Genomic DNA, 17,846 nt, shown 5'->3' with positions numbered 1-17,846 from the left:
AGTGAAGAACTACTAAAAAGCCTCTTGATGAAAGTGAAAGAGGAGAGTGAAAAAGTTGGCTTAAAGCTCAACATTCAGAAAACGAAGATCATGGCATCCGGTCCCATCACCTCATGGCAAATAGATGAGGAAACAGTGGAAAAAGTGAGAGACTTTATTTTTCTGGGCTCCAAAATCACTGCAGATGGTGATTGCAGCCATGAAATTAAAAGACGCTTACTCCTTGGAAGGAAAGTTATGACCAACCTAGATAGCATATTCAAAAGCAGAGACATTACTTTGCCAACAAAACTTCGTCTAGTCAAGGCTATGGTTTTTCCAGTAGTCATGTATGGATGTGAGAGTTGGACTATAAAGAAAGCTGAGCACCGGAGAATTGATGCTTTTGAACTGTGTATTGGAGAAGACTCTTGAGAGTTCCTTGGACTGCAAGGGGATCCAACTAGTCCATTCTAAAGGAGATAGGGCCTGGGTGTTCATTGGAAGGAATGATGCTAAACCTGAAACTCCAATACTTTGGCCACCTGATGCAAGAGCTGACTCATTGGAAAAGACCCTGATGCTGGGAAAGATTGAGGGCAGGAGGAGAAGGGGACGACAGAGAATGAGATGGTTGGATGGGTTGGATGACTCAATGGACGTGAGTTTAGGTAGGCTCCGGGAGTTGGTGTTGGACAGGGAGGCCTGGCATGCTACAGCTCATGGGGTCACAAGGAGTTGGACACGACTGAGCAACTGAACTGAACTGAATGAATGAAACTCCTCTGTAGTTTACTCATTGATTGAAATCACATTTGTGATTTTGTTTGCTTAAGGTCATGTCGAAGTGCCTTTATTTCTAAAGTCCTGAATCAGTTTGAGCAAAACTGGGATGACAGTGTCTTGGTTCAGTGGCCTGACATTTACAAAATGCAACTGACCAGGGGCAAGAGAAAGTTGGCAAGGATCCACAGTTGGCCCTGGATAAACAGATTTAGACTCAGAATCCTTCTCAACAGTGTTCCTCATAGCCACTGCCAAGCTGTTAGATTTGACGTGGGAAAGAGAAATTATCTTCTATTCTTACTCTGGAGTGAAAGTGAATGTCGCTCAGTTGTGTCTGATTCTTTGGGACCCCATGTACTATACAGTCCAAGGAATTTTCTAGGCCAGAATACTGGAGTGGGTAGCCCTTCATCTCCAGGAGATCTTCCCAACCCAGGGATTGAATCCAGGTCTCCTGCATTGCAGGAGGACTCTTTACCAGCGGAGCCACAAGGGAAGCCCAAGAATACTGGAGTGGGTAGTCTGTCCCTTCTCCAGTGGATCTTCATGACCCAGGAATCGAATTGGGGTCTCCTGCTTTGCAGGCAGATCCTTTACCAACTGAGCTATCAGAGAAACTCATCTTTATTCTAAGCCATTTTCAAATAGAAAACAAAATAGATTTTAGCCGCAGAGTTTAAAGCTGCCTTGCAGGGAATGAGAGGCTGGTAGTCTGCATGATAATTGGGAGTTGACTCTCTGAGGCAGAAATGTACTGGTTATTGCTTAGTTAAATTTCCTTGATTTGTAGCCAGGTATGCAGCTGACCAGAAGGACCAGCCCACTGCACAAATCTAGGAGGCTCAATCAACATGGCGATCCTGCCCAGAGTAGAGACACCATTTTCTGGCTCCTGCTGTAGCTAGCTGGGGTAGGTTCCTGAGATGTGGCCAATAGCATGTGAGGAGAAGATCTGTATGTGACTGCTGGAAAGAGTTCTTAAGGGAAACAGTTTTGCTTTCTGTTTTCCTTTTCCCTTCCTGATGGGTAGAATACTGAGGTGATTGTGGGGCTTCTGCAGCCATTTGGGGCTATAAGGTAGCAGCTGTATGCTGAGGATAGCAGAACAAGAAGATAGAAAAAGTCGCTATGTTTTTGGTGATTGTGAAACCATTATACAAGCCCCAGATTGCTGACTTCTGAATTTTGTTTATATGAAAAAGGAGCAAAATGTCTATCCTGTTAAAACCATTGTCATTCTGGAGTGTCCATACCCTCAGCCTTTATGGATCTAGTTTCCTTAGCTTGCTCCTCTTAGAAAGTCTGTTCCAGGAATCTAGGGCAGGCAGAGACCAGCAGGGTCCTTTCTTGCCTGCTGCCCATCCTCTCACCTTAGGTCTCTTCCAGTCCACCCGGGTGTGGTCCCGAGCATCACTGTTCTTCCACTGTTGCATGATCTTGGCCGGGATGGTGTCTGTGTAGTTCACCAACTGGAAACCTGTTACGTTTGCTCCACTCTCCTTGAATTTGTTTAAGTCAATGTCCATGAAACCCTGGGTGGTGAGGAAGGGAAGGAAGTTAGAATATGCTGCCTGGATGCATCAGTTTAACCATGTTACAGAATCACAGCATTTTCCACCCTGTTCAGACTTAAGGTGAAACTGACTTAGTGGAGAGGCAGTTGCAGTTCCCTTCCTTCTGACCTCTGTTATCACTTATTTTGTGTGCTAAGTTGTTACATTGGTTAAGAGCACTTGCTCAGGAGCCAGCCATGCCTGGGCTGAAGGGTAGGCTCTGCTACTCAGAGCTATGAGTTACATACACTGCCTTGGACCAAGTTCCCTGATGGTTTCCTGTATGAATAATGGAGGTAAGGAGGCTGAGGAGAAAAAGCAGTGCAATGATGCATGTCAAGTCCATGTTGCAAGACTGAGTGGTCAATAAACAGCGGCTGGGATTATTATAACAACACAGATACGTGATAGTTTAAAAAACATGAGGGGGGACCTTTGTCCTTTACCACCATCACTCTGCTCTGACTGTAGAGGCATCTGAATTCTATCCGGGACAAGCTTCTGTGGCCCCCCAAGGTCCCCAGCATGTCCCCAGCACATCTGGAAGAGGCTGGATGCTGATTATGCCTCCCTGCCTCGCCCCCCAACCCTCCCCGCCCTGTGCTTTTTCCTGTGCTGCAGGCAAGGTCTTGCGAGTGAGGCCCGATCAATTCTCCTATCCACAAAGGATTTCTTATTGGAATGAAACTTTCCTCCCCATTTGACGAAGTTCATTCAAACTCAGGAAGCCTTCAAGATAGAAAGGAAACCTTGTATCTGTATAATTTATTCCACAGTGTATGGCACTTTCAAATCTATGGCTGTGTTTCACTTTAATGCCTTTATAAGGTAGAAACTGTACATCTGTTTGCCAGATAAAGAAACTGGGATAGAGAATTGCTTGCACAAAGTCATTCAGTGATTTAGTGGCATAGAGGGGACCGGAACTAGGCCTTCTGAAGGCCTATGGTTACTTATTCTCTTGTCATAAATTCAACAAACATTTTTTGAAAGCCAGTGTACTATTCTAATGCTATCCTAATGCAGTGTACTATTCTAATAGCGAGTAAAACAAATTCCTTCTCTTACGAAGCTTACTTTTTAGTGGGAAGAATGGACCATAAATAAACTGTTGTGTATAAAATAAGCTAAAAGGATATATTGTACAATACAGGGCAAATATTTTATAATAACTATAAATGAAATATAGCCTTTAAACATTGTGAATCACAAAGAATTGATGCTCTCAAATTGTGGTGCTGGAGAAGACTCTTGAGAGTGCCTTGGGCAGCAAGGAGCTCAAACCAGTCAATCCTAAAGGAAATCAGTCCTGAGTATTCATTGGAAGGACTGATGCTGAAGCTGAAGCTCCATACTTTCACCACCTGATGCAAAGAACTGACTCATTGGAAAAGACCCTGATGCTGGGAAAGATTGAGAGCAGGAGGAGAAGGGGATGACAGAAGATGATATGGTTGGATGGCATCACCGACTCAATGGACATAAGTTTGAGCAAGCTCCGGGAGATGGTGAAGGACAGGGAAGCCCGGCATGCTGCAGTCCATGGGGTCACAAAGAATTAGACACACCTTTGCAAGTGAACAATAGCAACATGGTTTTTATTATGCATCTACTCTATTTCAATTTTTAAAAAAGAAGTATGTAGCAGTGTATAAGGTCGAATCCAGCAGAGGATACTGTGTGGTAGGTAGCTATGAGTCCTCTGAAGGAAGATGAAGTGGGGAAAGAGGATGAGGAGAGGAGGGCAGTGCCTGGCCCCGGGAGGCCTGGTCCAAATGAGCCACCCTGAGGAGGTGGTGTCAACACAGGGACCTGGCTGATGTGAAGCTGTGGCATGAGCTCTAGGGGAATCTGGGGAAGAGCATTCTGAGCAAAGGCTCAGAGGTTGGAGGATGCTTAGCATATTCTAGAAACAGTAAGAAGACTAGTGGACTAGCACAGCATGAGAGAGAGAGAGAGAGAGAGAGAGAGGGTGGGAAATGCAGTTGCGGGGGAGGGGGTGGGGGTCAGCCCAGGGTTGGATCCTAGAAAGCCTTGTGATCATCTGGGTTTCTCTCTGGGTATAATTGGTACCCACTTCAGGAATTTGAGTAGGGATCACAAAGTCATTGCTCTCTGAACTCCGTGGTTTAGGGAAACTGCCAGATCCCAAGGGGCGAAATGGGGGAATGAACACAGGAAGTAGTTTGGTGGATTCAGGGTAGGAAGAACTGTGGTCTGGCAGCTCTGAGCCCCCATCACTGCCTCAGCTCTGCCTGGAGATCCTAAGACATTGTCCTAGTCTCTTGATTTCTCACTGACTCGATCTGGTTTCCTTACCTAAAAGATCTGGTCATCAACCAGTGCAAGTTTGATGTATGAAGCAGGGCACTCAAAGCTGGTGCTCTGGGACAACCCAGAGGGATGGGGTGGGCAGGGAGGTGAGAAGAGGGGTTTGGATGGTGGGATACAAATACACCCATGGCTGATTCACAGCAAAAACCACAACAATATTGTAAAGTAATTAGCCTCCAATTAAAATAATTAATTAAAAAAGAATAGAATTAAAAAAAAAGATCTGGTCATCAATAACTTCATGACTCAAAGACCTTCCCCCCACCCTATGCCTCTGAAGTTCAGTGATTCTTTATTATTTCTATTTTACAAACAAACAAAGCTCAGCTCTACTCTGAGCCTTTGCCCAGCTATTCTCTATGCCTGGAAGGGAGTTCTCTCTGGCCAGCTCATGTCCATCCTTGGGTCCCAGCTAAAATACAGTGTCTCCTGTAACGTGCTTAGTTGCTCAGTTGTGTCCAACTCTTTGTGACCCCATGGACTAGGGCCTGCCAGGCTCCTCTGTACAGGGGATTGTCCAGGCAAGAATACTGGAGTGGGTTGCCATTCCCTTCTCCAGCGGATCTTCCTGACCCAGGGATCAAACTGGTTCTCCTGCACTGCAAGTGGATTCTTTACCATCTGAGCCACATGGGACTCCTTATCTAAAGACCCAGTTCTCACCCTTGATAGATGCCCTTGGTGCCCTGCTCATTTCCACATCTCCCCAATAGACACTGATATTGCACTTTTTATACTAACTACAGCTACCTATCACTTCACCACAGGTAAGGTAAGCCAGATGTATTGAGGAGTTCATAAACCCAGAGCAGCTCTCTGCTCTTGGGGAGTTAGTAGAAACCATAGCCCTCTCCCTTGGGTGGGTTACCATGAGGTACACTCTACACCCAAGTCTAGAGCTTCTGTAAGGGATGGAGTTCCATAGCCCCAGAGATAAGTGCCTTGATTATGCACCTTTTTCAGCTGCCTGCTCTCCCATCCCTACTTTCTTCTTGTTCAGTCGCTTAGTGGTGTTCAACTCTTTGCAGCCCCATGGACTGCAGCATGCCAGGCTTCCCTGTCCTTCACTATCTCCCAGAGTTTGCTCAAACTCGTGTCCATTGAGTTAGTGATGCCATCCAACTATCTCATCCTCTGTTGTCGCCTTCTCCTCCTGCCCTCAATCTTTCCCAGTGTCAGGGCCTTTTCCAATGGGTCAGCTCTTATATCCCTACCTCAGGGAATCCCTGATTCCCTGATGTTATTTCTCATATTAGCATCCAAGGAAGCTACTTGTATTTGAATTGCTGTCTTAAGACCTGGTTCTAATAGAACTCAGTCAAGTTACTTCCAATATGCAGTCTAGTCAGTTCCTTTTCAGTGCTCTGCTTATCACCCATTTGAGATGATCTGGTTTGCTCATTTGTTCCCTTGTCCTCTCTCCTTGTGTTGGAATGTCAGTTCCATGAGAGTAGGGATATTTTTCTGTTTTGTTCATGGATGTGCCCTAGAACTCAGCATCTAGCACCATGTCTGACACAAAGTAGGCTCTCAATACATTTTCACTGGGTGAATGAATAAAAGCCAAAGACATTCCTCAAGCAAAAATGCTAATTTTTCAGGGAAAGTATGATCTCCAGGTAATAAATCCAGTGGATGATTTAAATTGTTTGACAAGGGAAGCTCATGTTGGAAATGCATTTAGTGACTAACTATACCTACAGCTATAGTTTACAGACATTCACAGGGGTCTGTTGAATTGTGCAAGGGTTCTAACAAGCTTTTAGTACCGATGAAATTGGAGTTAGGTTCTTATACCCAATAGGCATCCTAAGACATTCTACCACCTAAGAGTACAGCCAAAGAACATTTTATTCATAAAGTAACTATTGAGAGAATAAAATGAAAGCGATCTCCTGTAGTCAAATTCCATTGCTTGAAAATCTGTAACAAGCACTTGGACATTTTGTACCGACTGCCCCCATCAATGTAATGGGGGCCAAAGGAAATGGCAGAGTTTATTCAAACATAAATGCCACTCAGCTCTATCACCAGAATGTCTGACTGCAAGGTGACTGGAGCCAGACCTGAAGTTATTTCCAATCAAACTGATGGGACCTCTACCTGAACTTCTCAGCTCCCCTGAGAAAGAAGGGACAAAGAATGATAAAATAAGCTTTTATCTGTACTGTTAGGGAAGGCACGAAATGAGGGAATAACTTGGCATCAACATGCATTCACTTAGTAGAAGACATCCTTGCCTTCCCCTCATGGAAGATTTCATGCCTGAATGGTGATCTTGAATCTCCACAATGTCTTTAATCATGAAGATTAAAGCAGTCTCTTATAGCTACTGGACTTGATCTCTCCATAATGCAAGAAAACAGACCATTCCAATAGAGAAAACTGTTCATGACTAAGAAGAGGAAATAAAGGTGTGAAATATTTGCCTACCGGTCAGCTGGGAAATTCAACCCACCCACTCTAGTCCCCTGAGCATGCTCATTAAACATGGTTTAATTAAATCTTTTTCTAATTTTCTTTGCCATTTTGTTTAAAAAACCTTAGGGGGTAATATTTGGTAATGAGTACATTTTGCTTTATCTGTGCTATTAATTATATAATATTATAAAAGGATACAACATTGCTAATTGTATTATATTAAAGATTAAATGATGAAGTCTGATTTTAAGCACTGTCTTTGAGTCATTTTGCCTCTTTTATAACATGCCCCCAAATATGGAGTCTATTGCTCTGTATGCTGTGACTAGTGAATGAAATGAAATTAACCCACAAAATGCTCAGTTCAAGTTATTCAGTATGAGAATTCAGCTCTTCTAAACCCAGATGCCTCTCAGTGTCCCTCCAGCACTGTACCCGATGCTGTTCTTCACAAAGTGACTGTTTATCATCTAAGATAAGCCTCTGTGATAAGTGAGCTCCTGGAGCTGTTAGATCACTGTGTCCCTGTCTGCTTCTGTGGTTCCTCTGTGGCCTTTCACACTGTCCCATGTGCTACTGATGAATGGGGGACAGAAGAATGGTCTGCCTATCATTTTCATTCAAGTGCAGATGAACAGGCTCTTAGGATAGAGGTCCTTCATCTGAGGGACCCATCACAATATATAAGTGAGGTTCTGCATAATAGCCATTCCTAATGGTTATCATGCAGGGGCTCTGGAGAGGAAACCAGATATCTCTATAAAGCTCTAATGCTGGTCATGTGGCTCAGTGGTAAAGAATCTGCCAACAATGCAGGAGACACAGGTTTGATCTCTGGGTTGGGAAGATCCCCTGGAGAAGGAAATGGTAGGAAAGGAATCTCTACCCACTCCAGTATTCTTGCCTGGAAAATCCCACAGACAGAGGAGTCTGGCGGGCTACAGACCATGGGGTTGCAGAAGAGTCAGACATGACTTAGCAACTAAACAACAACAATGCCAGTCAATCAAAAATCAAGGTAAAACATATTATAAAGGGACTAATTAGAAGAATTCCAAATAATAGCATGACTAATGAACATTGAGGACAGGATGTGGAAAACAGTATGAGGTGTTCATCTTTTTTTTTTTTTTTAACTGAGGAGCGACACATGGGATGAAAGTTGATAAAGCAAGAAAAAGAGACATAGACATATTACACAGAAGTGTGTAGAGGGAACTACTAGAATCACCAAACACAGAAAATGTTTAAAATAGTTTTTTCTAAGTATGAGATTAGAGAGATTAGGTATATGCTTTTTTTTAATAACCTTCAATAATATATTTTTTTATTTTTTATAACCATGTGAATGTGTGTGTGTGTGTGTGTTTTAGTACTATTGAAAAATAAAAATAGATCCCCAGGTAATTCTGATGTACCTTACTGGCTCAGAATCATCTGTAAGTCCCTAGAAAGTGGGAGAGGGAGTGTCAGTGACAGAACAGGGAAGAGAAGTCATTGCATGGGTTGATATGGTCTATTAAGGGAGCCCTGCTTAATTTGTTGTCTCTTGGCCTAGAATTAAAGAACACTGGTGCCGTTAAATATTCTACTGAAACATAGCTCTAGAAACATCGTTCCTAAGGATGACAGATGTGACAACAATGGCGAAGCTGTGGCTTCTTGTGCATCATATAACTTCATTTATATAGCTCTTGGAGAATTCTGAAGTTGTTGTCATTTAAAGTTGAAAAATGAAATAATCCATCAGCAGTCACCTTTGGATTTATTAAACATTCCCCAAGCTCTTTTCCTGAGCCAGGCATTCTATTAAATGCTTTATATACATAATCCTATTTAATCCCCCCAAACAGCCCTGAGGGGTGGACATGCACAGTAGGCCCCGGGTACTCGTTTGCATAAATGAGTGAGTATCTGTCCCAGTTTTACATGTGAGGAGCTGTGGTTCAAAGACCTCTGGAACCTACCCCCTCTCCCCACCCAGAGATGCCCCAGAAGCAAGGATTCCAGCTGTGGTCTAGCTATCAAATCTGTCTTCATCTGTGTGGTACACTGCTTTGCCAGCCGAGGAACACAGGAATGTAGCTTTAGGATGGGGTTTCCAGATTGCCCCAGATAAAGAGGGACAAAGAAGCTCAGACAGCGTGGCTGACAGTTAATAGCCTAGAATAGAGGTCTTACTCTGCCAAAGAGGGGTTACAGATTGGGTAGATGTTTCTCAAGCCTCTGATTTATATGAAGTTTTTTAGTACCCACCTACTCCATATCTATACCAGGAGTCAGCAATTTTTTTTTTTTTTTGGATAAGTGATCATATTGTGAATTTTTTAGGCTTACAGGTCATGTTGTTTCTGTCATAACTATTGAATGCAGCCTTTAGAGCATGAAAGCAGGCCTAGATAATAGAAAATGAAATAGCATGGTTGTGTCCCCTCCACCCCCAAGTGTGTTCATGAACACTGAAACTTGAATTTCACATGATTTTCATATGTCATGAGCTATCACTTTTCTTTTCATTTTTTTTTTCCTAGTAATTTAAACATGTAAAAATCATTCCTGGCTAAACAAAGCCAGGAAATGGTTGAATTTGACCCATGGGCCACAGTTTAGGTTTACTGATGCCTGAAGGAAAGATGTTAGAGATCAGATCAAACCCCCTGTTGTCCAGAGAGGAGACTATTGGCCTCAAGTTGTAGGCTGGTTAGAGTGTGAGCTGGGGTTAGGATCTATATTCCCTAAGCACTCGTTGTAGGAGGCAGTGCAATGCTGACCAGCTGTTAGAATAGCATGACTGGGGGAGGGGAGGAAGTGCTCAATTAACTAAACCAGTTACAATAGTCATTCCATCTATCATATCTCAATGATAATTTTCAAAGGATTAGCACAAAAAGGCATGTCAAATAATTATGATATCCAAAAAAGTTGTTTAACACCATAACTATATTAGATGTACTTTTATATTGCTGTAAAGATTTAGAAAATGCTTTGAGGATGGTGATGAGGCTCTGGGCTATCATTATGACTTTTAATTATCATGTGTGCCTGGAAACAAAACATCTTGAGGAGGTGTGCTTACTGATTATTTAAGCTCTCTGAGGCTTAACTCTCTGGTCTTCAAAATGCAGATATAATAGCACCTACAGCATAGAATTGGTACAAGATTTTTTTTTAAAGTGTGTATAAATATTTAGAGCTGTGTCTGGCACAAAGTAAGCATTTAATACATCTTAGCTATTATCATCATCATCATATTTACCATCATCACTATGATGCAGTCCAAAGAGGTTAGGTGTTAACTACTTGAAAACCAGGCACTGGGGGTTTGGGATGGACATGTCCACACTGCTATGTTTAAAATGGATAACCAACAAGGAACTACTATATGGCACATGGGACTCTGCTCAATGTTATGTGGCAGTCTGGAGGGGAGGGGAGTTTGGGAGAGAATGGATACACTTGCATGTATGGCTGAATCCCTTGCTCTTCACCCGAAACTGTCACAACATTGTTAATTGGCTATACCCCAATACCAAATACAAAGTAAAAAAAAAAACCCCAAACCAGGCACTGGGTCAGGCAAGACACCTGAGCCCACAGGAGGCAGGTGTATAGGAATGCAGCTTGCAAAAGATAAAAAACTTTGTCTTCAAAGCCAGATTTCCTTTCTCTCTGGGGTTCTTTCAAGGGGTCACAGACAAGCTGCTCAGCCCTCATCATCCTGCTTGGGCTGACACCACTCCCATTAGATGGAAGAGGGAACAGCCAGCATTGTTAAGAGAAAGGGGCCAAAGAGAAGGATTTTTAACAAGCCCTGGGAGGTGGGAAAGAAAACTCCCTCCATCTCATCCACCTGAGATCTAGAAAAGAGGTAAGATTAGAACAAATTGAAGAACTTTCACTTTATACTCTGAGTGGCACAAGTTGAACATGGCAAGTTTCCCCAGATTGTCAGGTAAATTCTTAGATGACAGCTCCATAGAGAGGATAGTTATAGGAAAGTATAGTTCAAAAAGTCTCATTACATTAGAAATGCTTGAAAAAAGTGGGGATGTTCAACCTGAAAATAATGAAGACTAGGAGGGGAAGTGAAGGATGTATTCCAATCCCAGAGGGCTTTCGGGGGGGGGGGAGGATATTTGTTCTTTAAGGTAAGCCAGAACCAACCAATGGATAGAAGTCATGGGAGTGAGACTTCAGCTAAAATAATAATGATGACAATCACAGTGCCTAACACGTATTAGACCTGAGCTATGTAGCAGGCACTATGCTGAGAGCTTTATTTGTATGATCTCATATAATCCTTGGAATAATCCTATGAAGCAGGTACTTTCATCATTTCCACATTGCAGATTAGAAAGCTGAAGCTTAAACGAATGCAGTAGCTTCTGCCCAATATAACATAGCTAGTGAGGGGCAGAGACCAAAGTCATAGCAAGTGACAAGACTCTGCGCTTACTTTCTGACCACTGTACATTAAGCCTCCTCATCACTAGTCAGTCTGATTCATTTATCTCCTGTCCTGCCATGAATGAAGCCCTTGGACTGGCTTGCATCTCTATACTGTTATTAGAAAGGACTCAGCAGTTTTCTAGGAGACCTGGGTGTTAGTCTTCAACTCTTTTTTAAAACTGGATTATAGTTGCTTTACAATGTTGTGTCAGTTTCTACTGTACAGCAGAGTGAATCGGTCATACATATACATGTACCCCCTCTTTTGGGGTTTCCTTCCCATTTAGGTCACCACAGAGCACCGAGTAGAAGTGCCTGTACTATGCGGTAGGTTCTCATTAGTTACCTGTTTTATACCTAGTGGTGTAGATATGCCAATCCCAATCTCCCAGTCCATTCCTTCCTCCAGCCCCCACCCAGTATCCACATCTTTGTTCTCTACATGTGTCTTTATTTCTGCTTTTCAAGTAAGATCATCTATCCCATTTTTCCAGCTTCCACGTATCAGATCAGATCAGATCAGATCAGTCACTCAGTCGTGTCCGACTCTTTGCAACCCCAGGAATCACAGCATGCCAGGCCTCCCTGTCTAGCACCAACTCCCGGAGTTCACCCAGACTCACGTCCATCGAGTCAGTGATGCCATCCAGCCATCTCATCCTCTGTCATCCCCTTCTCCTCCTGCCCCCAATCCCTCCCAGCATCAGAGTCTTTTCCAAGGAGTCAACTCTTCGCATGAGGTGGCCAAAGTACTGTAGTTTCAGCTTTAGCATCATTCCTTCCAAAGAAATCCCAGGGTTGATCTCCTTTAGAATGGACTGGTTGGATCTCCTTGCAGTCCAAGGGACTCTCAAGAGTCTTCTCCAACACCACAGTTCAAAAGCATCAATTCTTCGGCGCTCAGCCTTCTTCACAGTTCAACTCTCACATCCATACATGACCACTGGAAAAACCATAGCCTTGACTAGATGGACCTTTGTTGGCAAAGTAATGTCTCTGCTTTTGAATATGCTATCTAGGTTGGTCATAACTTTCCTTTCAAGAAGTAAGCATCTTTTAATTTCATGCTGCAGTCACCATCTGCAGTGATTTTGGAGCCCAGAAAAATAAAGTCTGACACTGTTTCCACTGTTTCCCCATCTATTTCCCATGAAGTAATGGGACCGGATGCCATGATCTTCGTTTTCTGAATGTTGAGCTTTAAGCCAACTTTTTCACTCTCCTCTTTCACTTTCATCAAGAGGCTGTTTAGTTCCTCTTCACTTTCTGCCATAAGGGTAGTGTCATCTGCATATCTGAGGTTATTGATATTTCTCCCGGCAGTCTTGATTCCAGCTTGTGTTTCTTCCAGCCCAGCGTTTCTCATGATGTACTCTGCATATAAGTTAAATAAGCGGGGTGACAATATACAGCCTTGACGAACTCCTTTTCCTATTTGGAACCAGTCTGTTGTTCCATGTCCAGTTCTAACTGTTGCTTCCTGACCTGCATACAAATTTCTCAAGAGGCAGATCAGGTGGTCTGGTATTCCCATCTCTTTCAGAATTTCCCACAGTTGATTGTGATCCACAAGTCAAAGGCTTTGGCATAGTCAATAAAGCAGAAATAGATATTTTTCTGGAACTCTCTTGCTTTTTTGATGATCCAGCGGATGTTGGCAATTTGGTCTCTGGTTCCCCTGCCTTTTCTAAAACCAGCTTGAACATCTGGAAGTTCACGGTTCACATATTGCTGAAGCCTGGCTTGGAGAATTTTGAGCATTACTTTACTAGCGTGTGAGATGAGTGCAATCGTGCAGTAGTTTGAGCATTCTTTGACATTACCTTTCTTTGGGATTGGAATGAAAACTGACCTTTTCCAGTCCTGTGGCCACTGCTGAGTTTTCCAAATTTGCTGGCATATTGAGTGCAGCACTTTCACAGCATCATCTTTCAGGATTTGGAATAGCTCAACTGGAATTCCATGACCTCCACTAGCTTTGTTCGTAGTGATGCTTTCTAAGGCCCACTTGACTTCACATTCCAGCTTCCACATATACACATTAATATATGATACTTGTTTTTTTCTGACTTACTTCACTCTGTATGACAGTCTCTAGGTTCATCCATGTGTCTGAAAATTTTAATGTGTGCTGGTTCTTGGGATGTGAACCTCAAAGTTATTTATTTCTCTCTCTCAGAGTCTCTACCAGTATCCACATCACAGTTCGTGGAGCGGGCTGATGGCTTAATTCACACCAAAGAGTGAAGCAATAAACAATAATTTCTTCACTCATCCTTCTCATGGTTTTCTTGTAAGTTTCCATCCTTCATCTCTCACCCTCTAAACTTACATCTTGTGGACCAAAGAGTTTTGTTATTGACTCTTTTGGGGTAATGTTGATCCAGGCACTAGATTGTTGATCTGCACAGTGAGGCCCTTGGCTAGATCAGTGAGTGATCCTTCCAACTGTTGTCCCAGGCTGTAGGCATTTTAGAGTCTCCCATGTTGAATTAGGGGGAAGGGAGAAGAATGGGGTTCTAGATTCCTGCCCTCCCTCTACCATCAAAGCAGCTTTGCTTTTTTATCTGTTTCACATACCGGGGTTCTCCCCAAGATTCCATTTGAAAATAGAGCTTTAAACTAAAAAGTTTGGAAACTTCTGAGCCAGTTGATTTTTCTCTTAAGGGCTTTTCAGCTTTGATCTACAATTCTGTGATCACACAGGTGTGTGCACATGAATATGGAGATACATGAGTTCATGGAATATTCCTGAGATGAGGACTTTGTTCTGTCCTCAAATAACCATGTCTCTGCATACAGTGTTCAGATTTTCCTATTTTAGCCACTTTAACTGACTCGAACTTGAATGTGTTCTCGCCCTATATAATCCCTCATAGTACAGGCTTATCTGGTTCCCGCCAAGTCAATAAGACATTGCAGCTATGCTTAAAACAGCTAAAACGTCATTTGAATTGAAAAAAAGAAAAAAGCCTCTAGTGTTAACTCTTATCCAAGTACATTTCAAAGAAGAGGGGCTGGCACCTATATGCTTCGATACCTTCAAACGCACAATCAGACATATCCCCCAAACACAAGTCCGCTGTTGACAAGTTATTTTAAAAGGTGGTTGGGATCTCACAGTCTGGGGGTTTAGGATAAAATGGTGGCACTTTGTGGCAGAAAGTCAGGGGGCCCCTAGACTAGGCTGTCAAAGCATGATTAAAGAAGTATAGTATCTGGCCTGGTATTGGTTGGTCTTCCAGAATCTCCCTTAATGTTAACTTTGTTCTGTCTGCAGTCAGGGGTGCCACTTGGTCATGGCCACCTCAGAGCAAGAGCCAAAGACCAGTTGAAAATTCAGCTTAAGGATTATGCCCTTGTGCCTACCTGTTGCTGTTCAGTCTCTAAGTCGTGTCTGACTCTTTGCAACCCCATGGACTGCAGCATGCCAAGTTCCTCTGTCCTCCACTATTTTCTAGAGTTTGTTCAAATTTATTCCCATCAGGTCGGTGATGCTATCTGACCATCTCATCCTCTGCCACCCACTTTTCTTCTTGCCCTCAATCTTTCCCAGCATCAGGGTCTTTTCCAGTAAGTTGGCTCTTCACATTGGGTGACCAAAGTATTGGAGCTTCAACTTCAGCAACAGTCCTTCCAGTGAATATTCAGGGTTGATTTCCTTTAGGATTGACTGGTTTCATCTCATTGTAGTCCAAGGGACTTTCAAGAGTCTTCTCCAACACTACAGTTCAAAAGCATCAATTCTTCAGTGCTCAGCCTTTTTGTAGTCCAGCTCTCATGTCTGTACCTGCCTACTGGATAAACCATAGCTTGACTATATGGAACTTTGTTGGCAAAGTGATGGCTCTGAAAAAAATATGCCATCTAGGCCCATGAAGAAGTTCCTGACAGACTTGAAACCAACAATGTCCCCCTTTCATATGACCAAAACCTTTCTGTCTAAGAAGGATCAGCCTACTTTTTAAATAAAACACCAGCTTAAGCATTCTCAGGGGCTCCCAAAGAGTAGGCACCCTCTGAATGCTTGGTGAAAAACGAATGAAAATTCCAACATAGCATTAAATTTGAAACTTAGCAGGATGGGGAAAGGAATATTCTAGTTCATTCATTCATTCATTCATCTGTATCTAATATTGCCAAGCCCATATGGGACAAAGGGATACAGCAGAGAATAAGATACACTTGATCCTTGTTTTTGTTTAAAGTTTAGTGAGAAAGACTAGTATTACCCATGTAATTATGGAGCAAAATAAGTAGGACAAAACCTGGCCCTGGAACTCAGGGAAGGCTTCCCAGTGGAAACACAGAAGCTGAAAGAATAGGAGGCTTTGGTTGGGTGAAGGGTGCAAGGAAGAACCCTCTAATCAGAAAACACACAGGCTTGGAGATTCCAAGTCAGTGACTGAGGGTGGTGAATCAGAGGAATTGAATGTACACATCAGCTTAGCATCAGGAGAGACAGACCCCTTAAGTGCCAATGGTGGCTCAGAGGTTAAAGCATCTGCCTGGAATGCGAGAGACCTGGGTTTGATCCCTGGGTCGGGAAGATCCCCTGGAGAAGGAAATGGCAACCCACTCCAGTACTCTGCCTGGAGAATCCCATGGAGAGAGGAGCCAGGTATGCTACAGTCCACGGGGTCCCAAAGGGTTGGACAAGACTGAGCGACTTCACTTTCAGTTTTCATTTTCACTTAGGGTAATGTACAGCTCGGAAGGTTCGGTCCTTGCTTCCCTACTTGTCCCTCTTTTTAAAAATTTGTACTTATTTTGTGATTTTTCTCTGGCATTCTTTACAAACTTTACTTATATATTCTAGCTGGAAGACAAAGCCAAGTTGTTTCCAGGACAAACGTGAAGCCACATGCTTCTTAGTGCTTCTTAGTGCTGCTGGTATGAGCCTGGTGCAGTGGAAGATGTGCTCAGTTCATGTTGGATGTTCCTTTGGTGGGCTGTCAGAACCATGTCCTATGAGAAGGCACTGGGGATGCGAAGATGAGGGGCATCCAGGCCAGAGGAGCAAATGCCAGGAGCAAGCAGGGTAGGTGGTTCCAAATACACGATTCCCTATCAGTGGGTGTTATTCGAGCAGGAACCAGATGGATGTGCTTCTGTTAAGGACACTGTAGAGGAGAGTCTGGCCTTTTATGGGGGAGAGTCTGGCCTTTTATGGGAAGTGGTTTAGCTGCCCTCTGAGTCATTTGCATATTCATAGCCGTACTTATAGTCTACCATTGATCTCTGCTTCTTTTAGCAAGACACAAGGAATTTGCCTTTAAGTTCATGTGATAAATGGATACCAGCATTGTTTATTTCCTGAGAAGTCATTTCACTCACTCATTCATTCATTCGGTGACTTTTTAAAGAACACTGTTACGTGAAGCTCATTTTGCCTGGTGAACTGGAAATTCATCAGTGAGAAAGGCAAATTCCTTCCTCCAGGATCTTACAGACAAACAGGGAGGAAGGTATTATATTATTGTATTTCTATTATTATTATTTTACCATAATTATTATATTATTATAATAATATAATGTAATTATATAATATATATTTATTTTTTATAATTATAATATTATATTATCGATAATTATTATTATCATTACCACTGTTATTATAGTGGTGGGTGAGATTTAGTCTAGAAGGGGGTTGAGGGACCTCAAAGATGGTACCCTGTTCCCAGATATTGTGTTTTCTTCCCCCCCTCAATGATAATGATGATGGTAATTACAATGATTATGATGGTGGTAATTGTTAACATTTATTGAGTGTTTTTGGGGGCCCAACTATAACTATGAGAACTTATACAGTTGTTATTCACTTAATTCACATGATAGTCCATGTGGAGGTAGATGATACTACATTCCTTTTTTTCTTTTGCAGATGAGGCAGTGGAAGCTCAGAGAGGGTAGGTTATTTTACTAATACCACACAGCTAATCAATATAAAGCCAGAATTCAAACCCAGGTCTGTCTGACCCAGAGCCACTCTCCCCAACTACTGTACCACCTTCCTAACCAAAGAAACAACACAGAAACCAAACACGAACATGCACTGAGATGACGTGGGCAGAAGAAAGCAGACACGCTTGGCCTTATAGAGGGCGTAGATAGATTTCTCTGCACAGGGCAGCAAGGAGATGAAAGAGCACCTTCTTCTTAGGACTCTTACAGCAGAGGGACAGCAGCGTGGAGCTGAATCTTGGATGAGCTGCCACATGGACCAGAACTACTTCTAACTCTAACATTTCACAGGAGGTCATCTGCAACCACGTGGTGGAAATGTCTGACACCCTGGTCCCCAGATACCCCAATAAGACATGG

At 42.9% G+C, this 17,846-nt stretch overlaps 1 protein-coding gene across 4 annotated transcripts in view; it reads right to left on the bottom strand.

The window, feature by feature from the left end:
* GRIA1 (glutamate ionotropic receptor AMPA type subunit 1) overlaps positions 1 to 17,846 on the bottom strand; it is a 348,888-nt gene that overhangs the window by 120,500 nt on the left and 210,542 nt on the right. For all 4 annotated transcript variants that reach the window (XM_059888222.1, XM_059888223.1, XM_002689318.7 and 1 more), the window contains 1 exon segment: positions 2,136 to 2,297. In XM_059888222.1, the coding sequence (XP_059744205.1) occupies positions 2,136 to 2,297 (162 nt within the window).

The sequence above is a fragment of the Bos taurus genome, chromosome 7 (assembly GCF_002263795.3).
Source record: "Bos taurus isolate L1 Dominette 01449 registration number 42190680 breed Hereford chromosome 7, ARS-UCD2.0, whole genome shotgun sequence".
NCBI classification, from domain to species: domain Eukaryota; kingdom Metazoa; phylum Chordata; class Mammalia; order Artiodactyla; family Bovidae; genus Bos; species Bos taurus.
Note: the sequence above shows the minus strand (reverse complement) of the source record. Positions and strands in the feature narration are given on the sequence as shown.